The sequence below is a fragment of the Ustilaginoidea virens genome, chromosome 1 (genome assembly GCF_000687475.1).
Source record: "Ustilaginoidea virens chromosome 1, complete sequence".
NCBI classification, from domain to species: Eukaryota; Fungi; Ascomycota; class Sordariomycetes; order Hypocreales; family Clavicipitaceae; genus Ustilaginoidea; species Ustilaginoidea virens.
The window spans coordinates 4042393-4063055 of record NC_057316.1 but is presented as its reverse complement, the minus strand read 5'-3'; the positions used below and the strand labels follow the sequence as shown (position 1 = coordinate 4063055).

At 54.6% G+C, this 20663-nt stretch overlaps 5 protein-coding genes across 5 annotated transcripts; 3 read left to right on the top strand and 2 right to left on the bottom strand.

Annotated features, from left to right (window-relative positions):
- Window positions 1–175: 175 nt before the first annotated feature.
- On the top strand, window positions 176–879 carry UV8b_00890 (uncharacterized protein; the record flags this gene model as incomplete). The annotated part of the gene is made up of 2 exons (XM_043138388.1): window positions 176–389; window positions 536–879. The coding sequence occupies 2 exons, from the start codon at window positions 176–178 to the stop codon at window positions 877–879; spliced, it is 558 nt and encodes a 185-aa protein (XP_042994322.1).
- Window positions 880–943: 64 nt separating this feature from the next.
- UV8b_00889 (uncharacterized protein) lies at window positions 944–2271 on the bottom strand (the record flags this gene model as incomplete). The annotated part of the gene is made up of 3 exons (XM_043138387.1): window positions 944–1639; window positions 1715–2040; window positions 2208–2271. 3 exons carry the CDS (start codon window positions 2269–2271, stop codon window positions 944–946), a joined length of 1086 nt encoding a protein of 361 aa, XP_042994321.1.
- Window positions 2272–5687: 3416 nt separating this feature from the next.
- On the top strand, window positions 5688–6238 carry UV8b_00888 (uncharacterized protein; the record flags this gene model as incomplete). Its single annotated transcript, XM_043138386.1, has 2 exons — window positions 5688–6031; window positions 6100–6238. The coding sequence occupies 2 exons, from the start codon at window positions 5688–5690 to the stop codon at window positions 6236–6238; spliced, it is 483 nt and encodes a 160-aa protein (XP_042994320.1).
- Window positions 6239–7121: 883 nt separating this feature from the next.
- UV8b_00887 (uncharacterized protein) lies at window positions 7122–8432 on the bottom strand (the record flags this gene model as incomplete). The annotated part of the gene is made up of 4 exons (XM_043138385.1): window positions 7122–7943; window positions 8068–8136; window positions 8214–8316; window positions 8398–8432. The coding sequence occupies 4 exons, from the start codon at window positions 8430–8432 to the stop codon at window positions 7122–7124; spliced, it is 1029 nt and encodes a 342-aa protein (XP_042994319.1).
- A 7685-nt stretch (window positions 8433–16117) lies between these two features.
- On the top strand, window positions 16118–16911 carry UV8b_00886 (uncharacterized protein; the record flags this gene model as incomplete). Its single annotated transcript, XM_043138384.1, has 2 exons — window positions 16118–16475; window positions 16616–16911. 2 exons carry the CDS (start codon window positions 16118–16120, stop codon window positions 16909–16911), a joined length of 654 nt encoding a protein of 217 aa, XP_042994318.1.
- Between the last annotated feature and the right edge of the window lie 3752 nt (window positions 16912–20663).

The window sequence follows — 20663 nt, the reverse complement described above, 5'->3', positions numbered from 1 at the left end:
TGGTGCAGTACCTACGACTCCGCCTAGGCACGGTACAGTACGTATAGTACATACGTACAGTACGTACAGTACTGTACGCAGCATATTTCTCGATCCTCTCATCCTCTCACACCGCGCATGCGCACGCACGCGCACCGGCAGCAAGCCTTCATATCCAGCCCAACAATCCTCCATCATGGTTCGCATCAAGGAACGGTACCTACTCGTCAACATCATCTACCCCCCCGACGCCAAAAACGCCGCCACGCACAACGTCCCCAGTCTCGTGGTTCAGCACCAACCGACTCGGGAGACGCTGACGCCCCAGGCTCTGCTGAAAGGGATCAGGGCGCACGTTGCGCTTTTGTTCGGCGACTGTGGCTTGGGGGCGTTTGAAGGAACACTATCAGGTAAGGAGGAGTCGTGCCACACGTTTTGAAAGCAGGGGCAAAAAAAAAAAAAAAAAGAAGAAGTAGAAAAAGAAGAAGACATCTACAATCAATCCCTTTGCTACGGATATCCAGTCACGCTGACCCTGCCACTCTCGTTTTTTCAGTCAAATACCTGTCTCTTGCCACGTCTACTTTCATCCTGAGGTGCCCTAGAGCTCATTACCGGATGCTGTGGTCCGCGTTGACTTGCATGGACCGCATTCCCACCAAAGACGGGCGACCCTGCATTTTCCGCGTCGTGCGCGTCAGCGGCACCATCCGGAAAGTGGAAGAAGAGGCTATCCGCCAGGCGAGGCAGCTCCTCCTGGAAGTCAAGCAGCGTTCAGATGCTGCGTCGCAGCTTTCGCAATCATCATGGTTCCAGCAGAGGGAGCCCTTGCTCGATATCGTGGACAAGGAGAGCCCAGAGGTGAAAGACATGTCGGACATGCAGGAAGAGGCTGGTTGAGGGAAAAAAAAAAAAAAAAAAAAAAAAAAGAGAGAGAGAGAGAGAGAGAGAGAGCAAGAGGGTATCAATTTTTCCGAACGACTCTGATTCCGCTGCTAGATGGAATCGACATGTCCCCGAAATCAGCATAAGGATCCGTACCCCCCCCCTGCACCGCGGCCGGCCAAGACGGGTTCGAGGGAGCTGGCGTTTCCGGCTCCGTGCCCTGCTCCTCGGCCAGTTTCGCTTGCTCCTCGTCAGCTTCTCGCTCCAATCGATCGTACTCATCCTTGGCATCGATCCACCGCTCCTGTACGTCTTGAACGTCCATCATGGAGGCTTCGTTGCGCATCGCCACAGCCCATATGGTGTCATTGGCGCCTTCGGCCCCGCCAAAGACGTACCCGCCGGCTCTGTCAATGACGCGGAGCACATGCATCATGCTCCTCTTGTTCTCGACGGCGAGCACCTCGTAGCGCACCAGCCCGTAGCTCTCAATCATCTTGGCAATGGCCTCGTTGAGTCCGGCAAACTTTTCGCTGCGGAGAGCCGGCGATTCAGCTTCCAGAAATGGTGTCAGATGTGTCAGGTCGTCGACGTCGGTATAGAAGTCGAGGTTGAAGGGCAGCTCGTCGTACAGAGACACCTTGTCGATTTTGGACAGCACGTTTACATGCGGCATGTCCATCTGGATCATGGCCCGGAGGGACAAGAGGACGTTGGAAACGTACAAGGACGGTTGAGTCAGGCAGATGGAGTCGGACAAGTGCACGCAGACAAACTTGGCAGACAGAAGGAAGGTGTTAACCAGGCCTGCGGCAACGGACAGGCAAAGATTTACAGCCGGATTACGTACCCTGAATCCCGACCTCTGAAGCTTGTAAAATATGTTGCGCAGCGACGCGTGATGCGTGTACAGCTCAACCTGCCCCGGACAGTCGAACAAGACGTAGTCGTCGCCGAGCTCCCTCAGGCCATCCTGCAGCCAGTCCACATTGTGCTCCAGCTCCTCGAGGGCGTACAAGATGCCGCCGTTGGGCCCCAGCTGGTCTTGCCGCATGACGTCTTCCAGCTTGACGAGGGTTCGGATATCGAGGGCGCAAGGGTAGCTCGTGTGGTCGTTGGCAGGGTCGAGGTTGACGACGGAGCATGCTCGCCCGATGGCGCCCATGAACTGATGCACTGGGGGTGCGGCACAGAGAGAAAGAGAGAGAGAGAGAGAGTGAGAGAGTGAGAGATTTAGCCCCCCTCCCCCCCCCCGCGACGCTAGGAGACAGTCTCGTCGCACCAGACGGGGGTCCTCTGGACCAAAGGGCCGGCGAAGACGGGTCAACAAACTGGGCACTTACTTCCATCGCAGTAGGTGCTCTTGCCAGAGCCCGGGCTGCCGAGAACCAGCTGTGCAAAGGGCATGGCGGCGCGCAAAGAAAGGTGCCCGTCACGAGTTGGCGGTGGTGGTGGTCACCATGGCGGGATTCGCACGGAACAGCGAATGTATGTTGTTGTTGCCGGCTTGGTGGGGCCGCGCGTTTTGATTTGTTGAAGGCACCGTGGGTTTTTTCACTGGGGGGTTTTTTCACCGGGGGATTCTATACATTTTTTTTTCATTGGCTGGTGCGGCTAGCTCTACAGCGTCTAACACCGTTTACGGAGAACAGACAGGATGGTGCAATCCGATTGGCTGCACCCCAGAAACGGACCCGCATCGCCTCAGCCTCATCAAAGAGCCTTTCCAATCTCTCGGCTCCAGGATTTGCCACGGCAAAATAACAAACTGCCGTTTTCTTTTTAAAAAAGGAAAAAGAGAGGGGGAAAAAAAGAGGAAGAGAGAAGAAGAGAGAAGAAGAAAAGGATCCCGCTCAGAATCAGGCTGAGCAATGGAAGTTGCCCCAGAGATTATATACAGCCATATCTATCATCTCATTAGCCAAGACAACATGAGGTGATGAATAATTATGGCAGTTGTACGAACCCAACTCAATGCTAGTATGGCCTAACTCCCCTGCAAAATTCTTGCAAGAATCGCAAGCGAAGACGTATTTAGTCCCGGGTTTAAGAAGGCCGCAGTGTCTCATGTCGCAAGAGACAGCAAATTGTCCCCTGGGTAGGTAGGTAGGTATTAGCACTCTCATATTGCATAGGGACGTGATTTTACGCGGCAAAGCGGCAACCTACCCCCTGGCAGGCCGCAAAACTCCGTCGTTGTTTGCTATGCAAGTAGAGAGACCAATACTGGTTGATTGCCACTGGTTCTTTGAATTGAGGCATTGGCCATTGAGAACCGTATGGTCACTGGACAGAGATAGATCCTTGCACGAGTTTTCAATAAGCGGATCTCGCGACATGAGGACGTGAGTGGCTCCGGATTCCACATCAAGGCCTAAACGCGGCGACGCAAGAGCGAATGCCGGCGAAAGGACGGCTGCCACGGCTACGGCTTTCATTGTAGCGTTTGAGGTCCGGAACGGAACGGTGGTGTATATCGATGGCGGCAAAGGAAACCGGGGCGCTGCGGCCAGGCAGTTGCCAACGAGCGTCGAATGAATGGATGACTGACTGAATGAGTGAATGAATGAATGAGAGTGTATTTTGAGGAAAAACAAGAGTCCTTTTATACAGAGAGGCTGGGCCGTTCCGACGCGCGCTGAGTCGACAGCGACCGCGCGCACGTAAAACTTTAACTGAATGTGAGCGCATAAACCAAGCTGGCCCCCTTCTTTGCCGCATTTTTTCACTTCAAGTCAAAAACCCTTTCTCGAGGTAGTTAGATGAGCTGCAGTACGAACATGACGCCGCAGGGTAAGCCAAGATCTCGCACGATGCCAAACGTCCTGGACCTCGATGACGTATTGAAAGCAACGAACCGCCCGCAGTCTACAGTCTACCGAGTACCTAGAGTATGTCATCATGGGGAAAGCGGAGCTTTCTTTGCCTGGATGGAGACTTGCGAAGAAACCGAAAGGCACGTGCAACAACATACCTGCTAGTGCGCCCGCGAAGGGCGTGGCTCTGTCCCGCTTTCCCCATCCAAGATACAATGGGGCGTCCGGTGGAGACATCCTCTCCGGATCGGTTAGGAATTGGTCGATAAAGTTGGTAACGTGTCGGAACATTGTACTTTTTCGTATAAATAAATAAATTGGTGGCGCGTGCGTTGCGTTGCGTTGCGTTGCGTTGCGTTGAACAATAAGGCGGTAAGATAAGGCAGTAGTAAAGGGCAGTAGGTTAATATCAACAGTAATAGTAATCTTTTAAGTTTTCTCTTTCTAATAATAGTGTTGCGTGCTAGGTTGTGCTGGTTTAGGTTAGGTTAGGTACCTGGTATGTCGCTATCTACCAGGTACCTTGAGCATAGTCGCAGTATACAAAGCCCCAGTAAAGCCGCAAGGCAGGCAGCCAGACCGTGCACGTTGAACCGTCGTTGACTCGTGGGCGGGCTTGTCGGGCCCTCTGCTTCGCTACTTGCCTCGCGAGCACTTTCATGGGCGCTTGACGCACGGCCACGGCTTTGGATTGTAAGCACGTAAAAAGGGGCTCAAACGCGTTTGATCTGGCTGGTTGCTGTTATGTATTGGGCGCGAGAACAAAAGCGCCTTACGTTGCCCAAGGTACCTACCTTAGGTAGTAGACGAGGTACCTGTTGACCACAACAGCAAAGCAAGACCTCCAGCTGTCTGTCCCTGGAGAGTGTAGGAGGTAGAGGTAGGCAGGCAGGCCATGGAGAAGAACCAGACGGGAGGAAGGCGAGGCGAGCCAGGTGCCCCTTCCTCCTGTGGATCACGCAGCCAATCAATCAGATGGACGGATGCATTGATGCTATTGATTTCATCTGCGTCACGTGGCAACCGTCCGACGGTAGGACCCAGAAACAACACCCAACCCAACAAAACAACCTGGACTGGCCTGACTGACCTGACCTGACTGACCTGACTGATGATCTGAACCACCCCCAGCAGCAACGGCAACGTCCATCGGCCGCGGGCAACGAGACAGACGAGACGCACGGCTGCTCGGAATTAGCGAATACGACGGCTCCCGCAGTCGTTAGCCCCCTACCTAGCGCTTCGTTCGCACACCGTCCTCTCCTCGGATCCGCTCCTTGGTGGCTCGGACCGGCGCGTAAAAGCGGACCGAAGGAGGCTGGGGCTGAGCACCCTGGGTACCCCTCGAACCCCCCAGCGTTACGAGCCGCGAATCCCGCTGGCGCCCGAGAGCGAAACCTTTTTTCCCTTTTTTTCCCGTGTGGGCGTGACGCAACCTCGCATACGAGCCACGGGGGGCCCAATATTGGAAACGACCCACTCGGCCAACTTGTGGCTTTTGCCCTGGCGTGGCGGGGCGCCGGTGAATCCGTGATGGCTTCACCGCGAGTACGAGGCTCCGCGACAAACGTGACCGAGCCGAAGGGGGGACCCCCCCGGTCGCAGACCGGCTGGGCTGGACATTTATGACGTCGCGGATGGGAGTCTCGGCAGTTGCTTGTGAGCCACGGCGGAGGCCGTCGGATCCGTGCGCCCCTGGCGACAAGGTATCGTGTGCATGTCGATACGGCATCCCATCGCCTCGCCTCGCCTCGCCTCGTCTCGCCAGCCAGTTTCCATCTCTTCCATCCCTGCGGCCCAAGTACGGATCGCTCGTGACTAGCCAGGATTGCGGCACGTCCGGATCATCTAATTACCAAGCATGAGCTCAGCTCATGTCGCGTTCCATGTATAAAAGGCACGAGGTCGAACCTGTTGCTGGCCTTTTTTTTTTTTTTTTCTCACCTGCAATCAGCTTCATCATCATCATCATCATCAACAGTCGTCTCCTCGCTTCTCCATTTCAAAATGAAGTCCATCGCCGCCATCACCGCCCTCTTGGCCGCCGCCGCCGTCAGCGCCGCTCCTGCCGCAGATGCTAATCCGCCCGTGGAAAACGTGGATATTGTGGACTTTGTGCTCCGTGACACGGTTGACAAGGACGGCCTGACCAAGCTCGACTCGGTCCGATTTAATCTCCAACTCGGAAACCAGATCTACGCCTGCGACGTGCATGGCGGCGTCTCGTTCCCGATGGATACAAAATTCCCCGTCCGCTGCTCCGCCAAACCAGACTACAGCTGGGCTTTGATTCCGTACGACGGTCATGACTTCAAATACGCCCTCCAGATCCATCACTACCGCGGTAAAGGGTATGTCTAGCCCTCCCTCCCCCGCTCTCTCCGGAGACGTTGCTTCCCTCGCTAACTCCTTTCCCTAGCGTCTACTTCTCTGGCACCGGCGCCATGCCCACCAACTGCGACAAGCACTATGCTCCGGGAGCGGGTCACCATGAATGCTACGAGACCAGTGTTGCAGTTACCTTTGGCCTTACACCTGCCAAGCCCCATGCCGAATAAGTCGCGACGGTTTGATAGACACGGTATTTCCAGCTTGCGGGCGATTGTGCCCTGGATCTGTTAATTTGTAGTTTTTATTTGATTTAGCTACTTATTATTTTTTTTTTTATGCTTTGTTGCTTTGTAACTTGGCACGAGCCTACATCACGCTAGTATAGATTCTTTGTGAAAAAAAGAAACATTCACTCCTTGAGTACCCCTCCCACCGCGAACAAGCTCCCGTGCCTTTGGCATTTATGGCGGCTTGTAAAAGATGATTCTTGTGTGTGTGTGTGTGTGTGTGTGTGTGTGTGTGTGTGTGTGTGTTTATTTACGGAGTAGTATCGGGTGGTTTATTGAGGTCTACGGATGTACCCCGGCATCAAATCACCAATCACATTACGTCATCACGGAACACCAGAGTGGGCACAATCAAGCCGCCTCCCCAGTCCTGCTTCGTTGTCGTGCACCGTGACGCACGCACCCATCACTCCGTTGCTCACGTGTTTTGGGCGGGGCGCTATTTGGTGCGCCTTGCTTTGTGCATGGATGGAAACAATAACCGCAACGACACATGTCTGAACCAATACACTGTGCATTCGTTTTTGTTTTGAGACGTGCACTTTACCAGTAGGCTATTTTAGGGGGGGGGAGGGTTTTTTTTCAGGTTTTAACCGTGGCCCAGCCAAGTCAAGCCAGGAGGAACCACATTTCTTGTGCCTTGGCTGGTTCCCAAGCTACCTAGCGTATTCCTTGCCAGTTTCCGAATCGCTCCGTTCAGGATCCCACCAACAAAGTAAAACCAGTTGGTCTGGTAAGAGAGGCCATGACACTCCTGTGCCAGACGAAAAGAATGAGCAAGAGGCAACTTGGGCCGTTTTCCAGGCTCCCCATCCCACGTCTTTCAAGCCCCCACAGCGCCGGGCAGGCGGCGGAAACCACCGCAGCGAGCAACATGGCACTGCAGCTCGACCATGCGCTTCTGATCCCCCGTGGGGTCCGCAGAGTCAGGCTCGAGAGTCCAGGTGAGAAACTCGTTGGTGTAGTTGGGCTCAAAGTCGGGGCTCAGCACACCCAGCCTCTTGCCGTACTTGGTCACCTTGTCCCAGTCTCGCCGCACATTCTTCAAGTCTTGCGAAAAGTAGGCGTAGCTGCGCTCAAACATCTTCCAGTTGAGCGGCGACTTCATGGCGGGTTTGAAGTCGACGTACTCATCCCAGGCTTGGCGGGGGTCGGAAAGGACAAAGTCGGTGGCCCGCTTGACGGCACGCATGAAGGCGCGCACCTTTTCCGGGTTGTTGGACACAAAGGTCTCGTTGCCAATGTACAGGATGGAGCAGAAGCAGCAGCAGCCGAGCTCGGCAAGCTCGTCGATGCGCAGCATGCGCACTCCAGACTTGTCGCGGCCCTGGCTGGCGAGCCACTCTTCCAGCTCAACCATCTGCACGTTGTCGAGACCAATGCCGGCGTCGACATGTCCCTGCATGATTGCCTTGGAGACGTTCATGCCGCACCTTACAGCGGTGTAGTCGTCCGGGGTCAGGCCGTAGTGGGACGTCAGTTCGTCGATTTGGATCTTGCCAAACTCGCCGACGTAGCCGATGCGCTTGCCTTTGAGAGACCGGAAGTCGGTCGTGATGCCGGACTCTTCGAGGTAGATGACGCCGGTAAAAGGTTCGTCCAGCAAGCTGCCGATGGACACGACGGGAAAGTTGCGAGCCTTGGCCTGCAGCCGGAACTTGTCAGCACCTCGCCTTAAGATGGAGCGGCAGTGCATTGCAGTGCATCGTGCAAAATGCGTCCATCGCATTTTTGGCCGGGTAGGATAAGGAGGAGGGGGGTTCACTTGCAGCTAGAGTGTGAATCATGGCCTTGAAGCCTAAATCGACTTTGCCGCTGCCGATAATCTCCGTGACGTCCTAGTGGGGTTGGTTTGCAGAGTTAGCTGACCGCGTCCACCCGGGACAGAGATCAGGCAGGGTTTTGCATAGCTCACGCTTGGATCGTTAGGCTCCAGCAGGGCCACCTTGATGCCTTCTTCCTTGAAGAAGCCCTTGGCTTGGGCCAAATACAGCGGAGCGTGGTAAGGCGTAGCATGCCTGTCAAGTGCAAGTACAGCGTCACGTCAGTGTCATGGCCAGCCAGATGCGCAAGCAAGCCGGGTTCCGTCACGGTCCTACCAGTTGGTGAGAAAGGTGATCTTATCGGTCGCCATTTTTACTCAACGCGGTCTTGAGCACAGCAGTTGGGAAACGATGCTACACTAGTCAGTTGGTCCTCGAATGAGTGGTCCAAGGACAGAGAGAAGGGGGGAGTCTTCAAGAAGCAAATCCTTTCGCTGGTATTATCCAGATCAAGTTCACCGGTATTTCTCAGATCAACCACGTCGCCAACGTCCCGTCCCGCCCTACCTCCATCATGAGCGGAAAGCTCGGGATTCGATACATCCGGCATCATGATTGGAGCGGGAGCGACGAATGGCCGGCACGCGAATGAACACCCGGTTGCGTTCTTGGCATCACTTTACCTCGACCTTGATAAGTTCCATTGCGAGAGGCGTTGCTGAGCTCCTCAGACGCATTTTGCGGCGCGTACCCAATCGTGCTATGATGTAGGGGTTGAAGAATGGCGGAAGGTTCTTCCGATTTTTTCTTTTGATTTTTTTTATTTTATTTTTTGAATTCCTTTTTATTGACGCAACGAGGCAAAGGTCTGTATGTCGGAGGAAAGAGGGGAAGGCAGTGGCGGCCTCTTATCCGTGAGGGGGGGGGAGTTTAATAAGAGTTTAATAAATGCATCATCGATCGACCAGTGTTCCCCACACCTACAAGACAACGACTGACGGCCAATGGGCAATGGGTGGGGTTAGGCGTTAGACGAGACTGCTCTTTGTTCCTTCCGCTTTAGTGGAGGCCAGCGTCTGGTTACTCCGCAGGAAGTACCGAGTACGGGGTACAGACTACAGAGTACAAGTCGCTACAATCTCTAGAGTCAGTCCAGTGGAGGGAGGGCAGGCAGAGAAGGTCTCATTCGATCCACGACAAAGGAGTACATGCAGGCTGCGGCTGCGGCTGCGGCTCCAGCTTTTGCGCGATTTATTCCGTTTCCTTCCCTTATTAATTTAGGTACCTGTCGGAGCGTCTACATCTGTATCAACTAAGGTACCTAGGTACATGTAGGTACCTAGGTGGCTACTAGACTCAACTTTAAAAAGATGCCTCCGCAGCAGCGTCTCTCTACAGTGCCAAGCCGGGCGCGGCCAACGCATGCAACAGATACCTTCCTTGTCTCCAATTTATCCTTTATCCTTGTACGGCGCATGTCTCACTCATATAGATCCGTGCCACCATGGAATTGCCTTCTTTCCAGTCAACACATTCATCGGAAAACGAGGAACCAGCCCTGGGCCGGATGCCGCGACTTCTCCATCTCGACACATGGCCTTACTGCGACAACACTGGCCGAAGCCGCGAGTGCTCCCGGTAAACTCATCTCTGGCCTTTTCAGCAAGCAGAACCCAAAGGAGGCGGGCGTGACATGTCCTGCCCAGGATTTGTATATCGAGCGTATGAAGTGAGATGGCTGCCGCTTCAATGTTTCCAAAACAAACGCATTGCGTCCATCATGTAGGCGCTCCGGATGCTTGCGTATCTTCCAGTTGACCATACCATCTCTCTCGGCGGAGAAGCACATGAGAGCGTCCCAGTTCTCGTACGGCAAGGCCTCTGGTAGACTTGCACGTCCCGAGCTTCCCAAAAGCTGGACCAAACAGTGGTGAAAACGAGTCAACAAGCTAGAAACTCACCACATGATGATGATGATGATGAGGTAAGAGGACAGAATCTGTGGCGGAGCAAACAAGACTAAGCACAACACGGCCCCAAATCCCGGAAAATCTGCCAGCGGCGTGCGAGGGAAATAACCTGGAGCAACACCATATGAACCACGTTGATGGCGATATCCAAAGACTCCGCTATTCGTGCAAGAGGGCATGTTCCTGGCCTGCCGGAACGTAGTTTTGCCCTGTGAAGTAAACTCAACAGCCTCGTTGGATAGTGTCAATTGGTGCGAGAAGCGTTCAGAGCATCCGAAGCCCTTCGACCAGCAGGAGCATGAGCCTGCCCCAGTGCCCAACCTTGTCCCATTGCAGAGGGGCAGAAAAGGCTCTATTCGGGGTGCCTTGCTTCCTGGGCACTAGTGCCCATAGTTTCGCTCGTCGAGAGTGAAAAGCCCGTTCGAACCTTCGGACCGGTTCGTAAACGGCTATTTACCCCTGGTGCCCTCTCGAGACGTATTTGGATTAGCCATGCCTCCTCCCTCCTGTGTGAGAGCTCCACTTTGGTTCAGGGCACATGGAAGATTGGGAGAATTTGCATGGAATCTTGTTGTTGTTTCGCAGCAGGTTGGTAGTCATGGTCACCCAGCGGTGATGGCGGTGACAGGACTTCTTGGAGCAAGTGCAATATCGACGCCAAATCAATGGACAAATCGATGTTGGCACATTGATTAGGAAGAAACCTTGGCCTTCGGTTCGTTTGTCAAAGTTCACGATACGGCGAACTGATATTATGCGCTCTCACGTAACCCATGCCTGGGGCGATTTGATTGCAGCTGTAAATAAGCCGGGCTTCGTCAGATACTATCGGCGGTAAGATCGTTGCCTGTCTTTGATTGTGACCACGTCTCCAGGAACGAGATGTTCCGCAGGCAGATTAGCCACTTAACTTTCCCCGCATGAAAAAGCAAGCGGTCAGAAAGTATCGCCAACCTGCGAGCTTTGCATGCTTTGGATTAACTTGTAAAGTCATGGAGGTCTTGATGGATAAAAGTTTCGTGATACGATGAGCGTCGACGATGGGTGGTGCGTTGGGATCTCGGCATCGGCTGCTACTTGACGACTGGCTCGAGCCAGTTCAGCACACGCATACTCTGTACTCCGTACTCCGTACTCCGTGGGCCTCTGGGCCTCTACTTTGAATGCAACGAGCTTTTGGGGATATCCTTGGTAAATCCAGCGATTCCTATGGAACATTGAATGCACCAGACTGTTCTGCCGTGGGCACCTCAGGTAGGTAGGTACCTAGGTACCTTAGGGTTGCAGAACCCATTGACTTGCACGGTTGCACAGTGCACGGTTGCACAGTGCGATGAGGAAGTGGAAATATACGATAAAAGCCTGGCATAGGCAGGCAGGCAATATGTACCCAAGGCGGGCACGGCACGAATAGATTTGTTAGCTCGTACATGCGACGATCAGAATCCGACATGAGCAATCCATCCGTACCTACGAGCTAGTCCAAAAACCAGACGCTGCCTGGCATCTTCCAATGGGATGGGATGGATACATACATACATACATACATGCTGGCAGCTGTTCACAAGAAAACGCATTCGACCGCCAGTCTGACGTGGCCGCTTTGCTCTGACCAACGGCTGGCCGAGCATAATTACCTCCATTTCGGCCACCTGGCACTTGGCAAGTCGCTTTGAATCGGGCGTGGGTTTCCCGTTGGTTGAAGTCGGGATTTTTTAACTCAGCTCTTTCTTTGTCGTCACAAACTCCCAGTTCAATCGATAGGATGGCTCGAAATAAGCACCGAGAGGTCTTCAACTACCTCCCGCTATTTGCAATGTCTTAGCAGGGCTGACGAGCGGGCGACATGCCGAAAGCACGGAAATTGTTGAGAATTGCCTCGCCCAGGTATTCGACAGAGGGGCTGGCGGTTGCGTCATGTTATGTTCATGTTACATAATGGCCACCGGAGCCCAGAATGACAACAAATCGGGCAAAAGGGAGGGGGTGAAGGGCAAAAAGTAGCAATTGTACGGAGTACTCGGTAGGGATGAAAGATGAGCATTGACAAATAGAACATCAACCTTAATAAATGTGCAAAGGTGGCGATGCACAAGTCCAAGGAGGAGGCAGGGTTCGAGACGCGAGGCGTGGAAACAGAAAGGGGCAGTTAGGTACATACCTACCTAACCTACCCTAGGTAGGTACCTGCTAAATGAGTCTCCAGACGGGTGGGATCAATCATCAAACTCAACAGGAAGGGGCAGCCTAACCGCAGGTTTCAGCAAAGGCGGCGGCTCCTTCCTCGATCTTACTCATCCCCGCCTCATATTCTACGTCGGCCAGCTGCGCCAATTGTCTGCACTGCATCTTGGCACGAAAGAGTTTCTTCGCCCTTCGTGGTGCTTTTCCGTTCGTCTTCCGTTCGTCTTCTTCCTTTTCTCTTCTAATTTTCTCCTCTCCTGCACCCAGGATTGTCTTGGGAGCGATACTGGGAACCAGCTACCTATTGAAGCGGGCTTGCGGGCACGGCCGCGGCCATGACCAAATTCGTCATGGTACGGGAACCAACAGGAAACAATCCGGAATCAGCACCCCGACGGCAATCTACGGATAGTACGGATTCGACGTGATCCATCCAATGGTGCGCGTCGGCGTCGGCGTCGGCAAAGGCAGGGGCAGGGTCAGGGGCAGGGTCCCCGTCTCGGATCGCTTTAATCCGAGCGAGGCCTCCGAAGGCAACCGAATAGTTTTCGCATGTCTCGGTCGCGCTACCAACAGAGACTCCACTCTGTTTGGTCTCGAGGACATGCCACCCCCCCGGGCAACAAACGTCGGCCCCATTTACGGAGTACATGATGGTTTTTTAGGGCATATTGCCGGGCGCGCGATGGAGCTTGGACCACATCCTATTCATTGTGCATAAGCAGGTTACGGTTCGACAAGCGTTGGGCTGCGGAGTACGGAGTACGGAGTATTCCGTTAGGGACGGACGTCCAGAGTAAGCGGGTGGGGAAAAGGGGAAAAGGGGGCAATTTTTCAAACTGCGTGGTCGGATAGCAGGCAACATACAAGACAAAGACAACACACGCTAGCTATGCGAGCAAAGCCGTCGATATAATTGCCGCAATCCTGCGGCTTCAGCCAAAAGCCACTTAAACAGCCAGCCAAGATGAAAAGCCAACACTAGACTTGGACTCGATGGAGCCTGGTTGCGCGGGGGGGAAAAGGTTATATATGGTCCAGGAAATTGCTGCGGGGTTTGGCATGGTCTGAACGGACTTGACACCCAGAATTGAGTTTCTTCATTTTTGTTTTCTTTTCATTTCGCTGGGCTGGGCTGGGCTGGCTCGGCTACGACCAGACGCCGGTGGTGCCGAGGCGTCTGAAGCTCATGCCTGGTAAGCACATGAAGAATTTTCGAGCTGTGAGAGCAGCAGTTGACGGACGGCTTGAGCGATGGCGACAGCAAGGTGCATGTGCCGACTCGACTCCCTTGGCTCTGCAGATTCCCGACTGCTATAGTCGGCGCAGTGCAGCCAGGCCCCGTCAGCGGCCATTTTCGCAAAAGATGGGGCCAAATAAACAAGACAAAACGGACTACTCGGTACATTGCATTGGAGCCCAAAGGGCCAGCCGGGAATCCAAACTCTGCGAATGCTCATCCTCGGCTTTCTCCACCCGTCCTTTTCCACTGGCGTATATCGTCACGTCGTCCCTCCAACTGGGATGGGAACCTTTGAACTCATTGCCACTTCGGTTCTAGGTAGCTTGAGAGCCGCCAGGCAACAAGGGAAGGGGTAGGGAGAGAGACGGGTCGCCGGTTCCTATTCCTACACCGTATGGTTGCGCCATTGCGTCATCAGGGCCGAGATTCGAGAATGACATGCAGCAAACTACCAGGTACTCGGTGCTCCGTCCTCGCTATTTATATAGCATAGCATCCCCATCAACAATGCTCCGTGCCCCGTGCCCCGTGCCCCGTGCCCCGTGCCCCGTGCCCTGTGCCCCGTGCCCTGTGCTCCGGATGTCTCGATTGCATGTGACCGTGAGAGGGGATAGGGAATCGCGGTTGCCGGCTGGAGGCTGGAGTCTGGACTCTGCAACTGGTTGGCAACTTGGCAGCATGATGCCGAGTTCTTGACTTTGGTTTAGACGCGCGACGACGATGGTACCAAAAGACGGACAACAAAATAAGCGGTCAGGACCCAGGACCCAGGACCCAGGCGCCAACAGACTGGATGCTTGCAGTCTACGCGCACGCGGAGGAGTATAACAAGGAGGCGTTTTGAGGACGTGGATGCGGGATGGGGCGAGCGGGAGGGCAATGAGGCACGGATGAATAAGCCAAGCCGGCAACATGATGCCCATTGCCGCAGTGGCCCTTTTTTTTTTTTTCCTCCTTTTTCTCCTTTTTTCTCCTTTTTCTCCTTTTGCCCCCCTTTTCCCCTTTTTCTTTTGGGCTCGCGTGTGTACTGTACCATTTTCAAGGCGCCGCCCGCCACCCACACCCGAAATTCGAAAGGTCGCCGTCGTCGCCGCGCAAAAACCAAAAAAAAAAAAAAAAAAAAAAGCAAATAAATATAAAAATAAAAATGAAAAATAAGAAATAAGAAATAAAAAATCTTTTCTCGTTGACGGGGTCCAAAGTTGCCATCAATTCATCGTGTCTGCGGGAGTTGGTTGGCTGGTGCCCGTCAATTGACCAGTTGACCTCAACTCAGTTCAGTTCAGTTGACGTCTGGTGCTGCTAAGCGCTCCCCCGGTCAGTGCCCGCCGCCCGCTGCCCGCTGCCCGCTGCCCGCTGCGCCTCCCCCACCAGCAGTCAGTCTGGTTGCCACTGGCCGTTACCAGCGTGACCCGCGGCTTGGCTGGTCTGGCCCCGTCGTCGGTGCTCGCCACTGCCTGTGCTGTGCCTCCTTAATATCCTTCAATCAATGTTCCTGCTTTGCCCACCCAATGGTTGTTTTCCCCCAGCCGTCATGTCATTTGCGGGTGTGCCGAAAAGGACATGGACCGGACGGCCAACTCATCCCCTCTCCCCTCGGGCAAGCTGGCTCCATCCAGTGCTTTAATGCTGCGCTGCTTCTGCTGCCCCCTTCATCGTCTCAAGGGGCTCCCAACCCCCTTACCCCCCCCCCCCCCCCGGCCGCACCAACCTGCTCACCCACGCCCGTAGCGTCCAGGACCCAGCCACCCCTCCAGGCCCCTTGCCCCCCATCGAGTAAGTTCGGAAAACTGCATGTGAGAAAAAATACAACGCGCTTACCGTGGTTTTTTCTTGTCTGGTTTATTTTTATTCTGTTCCTGCCTGCATCTTCAGGTCCCCACCCTCTGCCAATTACGCCTACCCTACCTGTGCCAGTACATGAGCGCAACGCAACAACGACTTGCCCTCCTGGGTAACTACCTCCTACCTCCTGCAAACCAGACCAGCACTCGACTCGGGACCCGTCAAATCCGTCTGGTGGTCCTGGAGTACGTGCCTCTACGTACCATACCGTACCGTGCCGCGCCAGCGGCCCCTTCCTCCCTTCTGGCCCATTCGCCCGCGACACGACGGAGCGCCAGGCCCTCCTCCTCCTCCCCCCCCCCTTCCTCCCTCCTCCCCTCTCCTCTTCCCAAAAGCACTCCTCCTCGCCGCGCCGCGCCGCGCCTTCCCTTTCCCTTTCCCTCTTTTCTTTTTTCGTTTCTCTCAACCCCCCCTCTTTCCCTCTTTGCTCCTTCCTTGCCTGCGTGCTGCGTGCTGCGTGCTGCGTGGTCGTGGCCCGTCCTCCGTACTGTACTCCGTACTCCCATTATTCATTATTCTTCCGACTATTTGAGGACGCAGTGGCCGCCTCCCACATCTCTTCTCTTCACCCATTACCTGGCCATTTCGTCAACTCTGCACCAGCCATCATGGCATCCCTGGAAGTTCTCTAACACATGCTTGAGCCCAGGCTTCTTCCTCGTTGGTTCTTCTCTACAAGCCCGTTGCCCGTTGCCCGTTGCCCACCCCCCCCCCCAGTTCGCATCCCCCTCTGGAGTCCTTGCTGCATCAGAAAGACGCCAAGCCAAGAACGCGAATCATCCCCCCCCCCCCCCCCCCCCAATTGCCACCCCAAATGCCCAAGTACACCGAGAGGGACTTGCAGGAAGCTGTTCGTGAGGTCCAGCAAGGTACTTCGCAACGGTCCGCCGCCAAGCGATGGCACATCCCCCGAGCCACGCTGCAGGATCGTCTCAATGGAGGCATCTCGCATGCCGAAGCCCATGAGTGCCGTCAGCGTTTCTCGCGGCAGCAAGAGAAGCTGCTGTCCCGCTGGATCTTCCACCTGGCTGCTCTTGGCGTCCCCCCGACCCAAGTACAGTTTGAGGAATTCGCCAGCCGCATCTTGGTAGTCCACGGCGACCAACAGCCTCTTGGCAAGCATTGGGTGCAGGGGTTCTTGAGGCGCAACACCGAGGTCAAACTGGTCAAAGGTAAGATTTGGCCTGGATTCCTCGCTCTCCCTCCCCTCTTTCCTTTCCCCTCTCCCCATCTCCCCATCTCCCCATCCCCCTTTTCCATTCTTTACCGCTTTGTGATTGCCCTGTAGGTCCTAATCCCCCCATGCAATTAGGCCACCTCTTTGCGGCTCATCCCTCTCTGGAACCAGGTGACACCACTTGCAGTAGCACGTCGACTCATCAATCCAGAAGAATGCGGCTGCAGGAGCCTTCCTCGCGCAGCATACTGGAAGGGCAACCCACGGAGAATTATCGCCATGAAGAAGAAGCCACAACAAATTGGGACTCTTATACATACATGGAAAATGAAGCAGATATGCTATTTGACAGTGAAGGTCTCGATATCCCTGATTGGATCGAGCCATCAGCTACCTATCTAGAACATTACAACTTTACCCTTTCCGACTGACATGTTGCCGCGAGCTCACAACACTTGCAGCGTCCTGGGGCGCTTTGCTCTCTCGAGAATATATGTCTGTTGGCGAAGGGCTCCCTGCCATACGTCTATAACGAAGCTATGAAAGTGATACCTAGACTGGCCTGAAATCTTTTTCACCCTTTTTTTTTTTTTTTTTTTTTTTTCCCCATACATGTATACATACATGTTTCGGCCCGCAAAGTGCACATGTAACCTGGGAGCTGTGGCGACTTTTATTGCTTTCTTCTCTTCAGTCTCGCAGCTATTTGCGGAAAGTATTCGGGATCAGGTGGACATGTTTGCCGCCGTCGACAACCGCTCGGGATTGATGTGGCAACGACCGGATGACGACTTGTACAAGGCCGTCCGCCCGTCGATTCTGTACCGATGAAATCTGCGCGGTGATTGCATCCAAGTGGAAGCTGCTGCTGCTGCTGCTGCTGCTGCTGGCACAAACAGTTAGTCGGCTGGGGGAAAGGGAGAAGATGATGAAAGAAGCAGGTTTCCATCTCGTGCTTGTGCGTGCGTGACTGTTGTGCTGGTTGGGAAGCTGAAACCCAGGCATAGACGGTGTGCGAGATGTCCCCACGATGGAATACAGGAGGATGATCCTGGACGCTACTCCGTACCCGGGTAGTCTTGAGCTCCAATGCTCCAATCCTGCCACGTTGATCCATGATTGATGTTGGTGCCAAGAGTGTGTGTGTTGTGATAATGCCACACCCTTGGAGAGCACGTTGTTAGAGGCAAGCCAATGGTCTTACACGAATTTCCCCAGAATGCACTTCAGCCCTGTGTGTGTGCGTGCGCGTGTGTGCGTGTGTTGTGTGTGTTGGAAGGCACGCAGACACATTCGTCCCCTACCACCCGGCCACTATGGCCAACTTGCTACGCGGGTACGGACGGACGGAGCAGTCGGGCTGGTGCTTTTCCACTCTCTAGTTTTGCCACTTCTTGCCCGGCAGATGCCGCTGATCCGGCTGCCCTTGCTGCCCCTGCTTGTCATCCTTTGCTTGTCACGCGTCTTTGTTTCTTCCTTCTTGTCCCCCCTCCTTGCTCAAGTCGGCGCCCGGGGAGAGGGGGGAGGGGAGAAGAGGAGCCCCAGGGCCTCGATGTCGGGTGCTGATGTGTCATACTTGCAACATGTGAGTCAGTCAGTTCATCAGTCAGTCAGTCAGTCAGTCAGTCAGTCAGTTCCTTCTCCCTGCCGAAGGAGGCCCCGTCGCCGCTGCCCGGCGGCTTGTTTTATCCGCCTCTGGAACCGGGAGCAATCTATGGCGTGTTTGTCAGGCTCACCCCGAGCAGATACATGCATGCACGTTGAAAGCTTGGTAGAAAGCTTAGTAGACAGCTGCGCTTTTGCATTCCCGAGGACGACACGGATGCCCCTTGGTGGTGATGTATCTGCGCGGGGTGGAATTTCATTGGGATCGCGCGGCATCATCATGTATGTGTGGGCAGGGGTGAATCCGTCCTCGGGCCATGTCGACTCGGCCCGCGCGAGTGAAGCAGCCAAACGCTCGAGGGGGGAGGCAAAAGATGCGACGTGAAATAGCGGGCCGTGGGACGGCTGGGCTGCACCAGGCACGCCCGGGTTTCATGAGCCGGAAGCCGGAAGCCGGAAGCCGAAAGCCGGACGGACATGGACATGATGTCGTACGGGGTGCGGAGTACCGAGCAGATCGATCGGGCCTGGCCCCGGCCCGGCTGAATATATAACGGTGCAGGAAGCCAAGGCAGCGCTGATTGAATGAGGCCAATGAGAGTGACAAGCTGGGCGGGAACACCGGGAAGTCAACGCCGTGGGAATGCAAACCGACGGACACGCGAGTCAGGAGAGAAGGCGACTGCGTATCCCATCTATCCGTCCGGTGTCCGACCCGGGTTGCCGCGTAGCGCGTACCGTACCGCCTCTTGACGTCTTGGACAAACAAAGCATGTTATTCCTGGGGGGGGGGGGAGGGGGGGCAGAAACCGTAGGCCCCTGCCTAGTGTGCGGTTCCACCAGACTTGATACATAGCATCTATATGGACTGCCAGACGCCGGCTTCGACATGGCGGCATGGCCGTCACTAGAGCTTGAACGGCTGTACCGATTTGCGATTGCTTGGCAAAGGAACAGAGCCAAAGTGCAGTGCAGTGTAGTGCAGTCCAGATAGGAATGAAGTCTGATTCCCGTGGCAGGCTGACGCGCCGGTCCCTTTCCAGCCTCGGGTCGGCAGAGAGGCAGGCATCCTGGCCTCCAGGACCTGGGGTGTCACGACTCACTACGCGACTGAGTGGCGGGACGCCGGTCAATTGTTTGCACCATGATGCGCACTGCGCACGGGTACGGCGACGCAGTGACCCAAGATCCAGGTGAAAGACAAAGACACGCTGGCTGGAGGGCCAGAGAATGCTCTGCACAGGGACAGCCGGACGAGGAACATAGGCTGACGTTTTGTATTGGCGTTGCGGCAAAGCAAAGGAAAGCGAAGAAGAGAAAAGGACTACACCAAAGCTCGCCTGTGCCATCTTGACCGGCTGCCAAGTCCCCCTTCATTGCTTTGCTCTGCTTTGCTTTGCTTTGCCTTTCTCTTGTTTCTTCTCTTTTCTTTTCTCTTCTTTTCTTTTCTTTTCTCTTCTTTTTATTGTCTTGTTGTCCGTCCATGGCCGCGAAAAATCGCCCCGATGCACCGGGTACCGACGCAACGACAACAAATTTGTCCTTTGTAGGCGTGAGTGAAGCGGACGCAAGAGGAAGGAGGAAGCAGCCCGACGGAGGGGGAAAAGAAAAAGAAAAAGAAAAAGAAAAAAGAAAAAAGAAAAAAAGAAAAACGAGGGCTGGGCAGCAGGTGCTGCTGGGTGTCGCATCGTATCGGCAACTGGCCGCCAACCGCGCGTCTTGAAAGTGCTTATCGGCGCAGTCAAAAAGTAAATATGCCTCGCCTCGTTGGAGCGTCGCCGTCTGCGTATGCGCCGAAACACGCTGAAACAAACCATCGAGACAATGAAGAAGGAGGCTCGGCTTATTCGGACCGAAGCTGGACTGGACTGTCTGTGTCTGATACGCGCCGTCGTATCCGTAGCATCGCTTGAGACAGACAGGCTTGCCTTGCCTAGCCTTGCCTTGCCTTGCCTTGCCTTGCCTTGCCTTGCCATCCCCATCCACGCTTTGCGCATGGACTCGTGAATGCTGTGCGCTACGGAGTACTCCGTACAGTACTCCGTAGGTGCAATCTTGTTCCGAGTAAGCATGCGCGTGGCATAGTGAGTGCATAGTATTCTGTACTCCCTCCGCACATACTCCGTGCTACATATGTAACATGTAACATACCTTGTAAACCCTTGTAAACCTGGCTAGGTGTCGCCAGCGCCTCAGATGTATATTTCTCATGTCCCGTCGCACCGCCTGGCGGCAGCGGGGCATCGTTGGAGTGTTATTGGCGGCTTGCTCTTTTTTTTTTTTTTTTTTCCCCTTCATTTGGTCAACGAACGAACGGAAGGCGTCATAAACGGAGAGCGCTCAAGCAAGAGTCAGCACGGAACGAGAGAATCAACGACTTGATTCACTGCAAATGCTTGCATTTTCTTTCCCCCCCGCGCTGCACGGAGTAGACGCTCACGGTTACTGTGGCTGGCAGAGTCATCAATAGTTGTCAATGGTCATGAAGCAGTAGGCCGGCCGCACCAGAGTCGTGCGTGCGTGCGTATCGCGCCCATGTAACCTACCTGAGGCTAGGAGGTAGGTAGGTAGTGGCTCG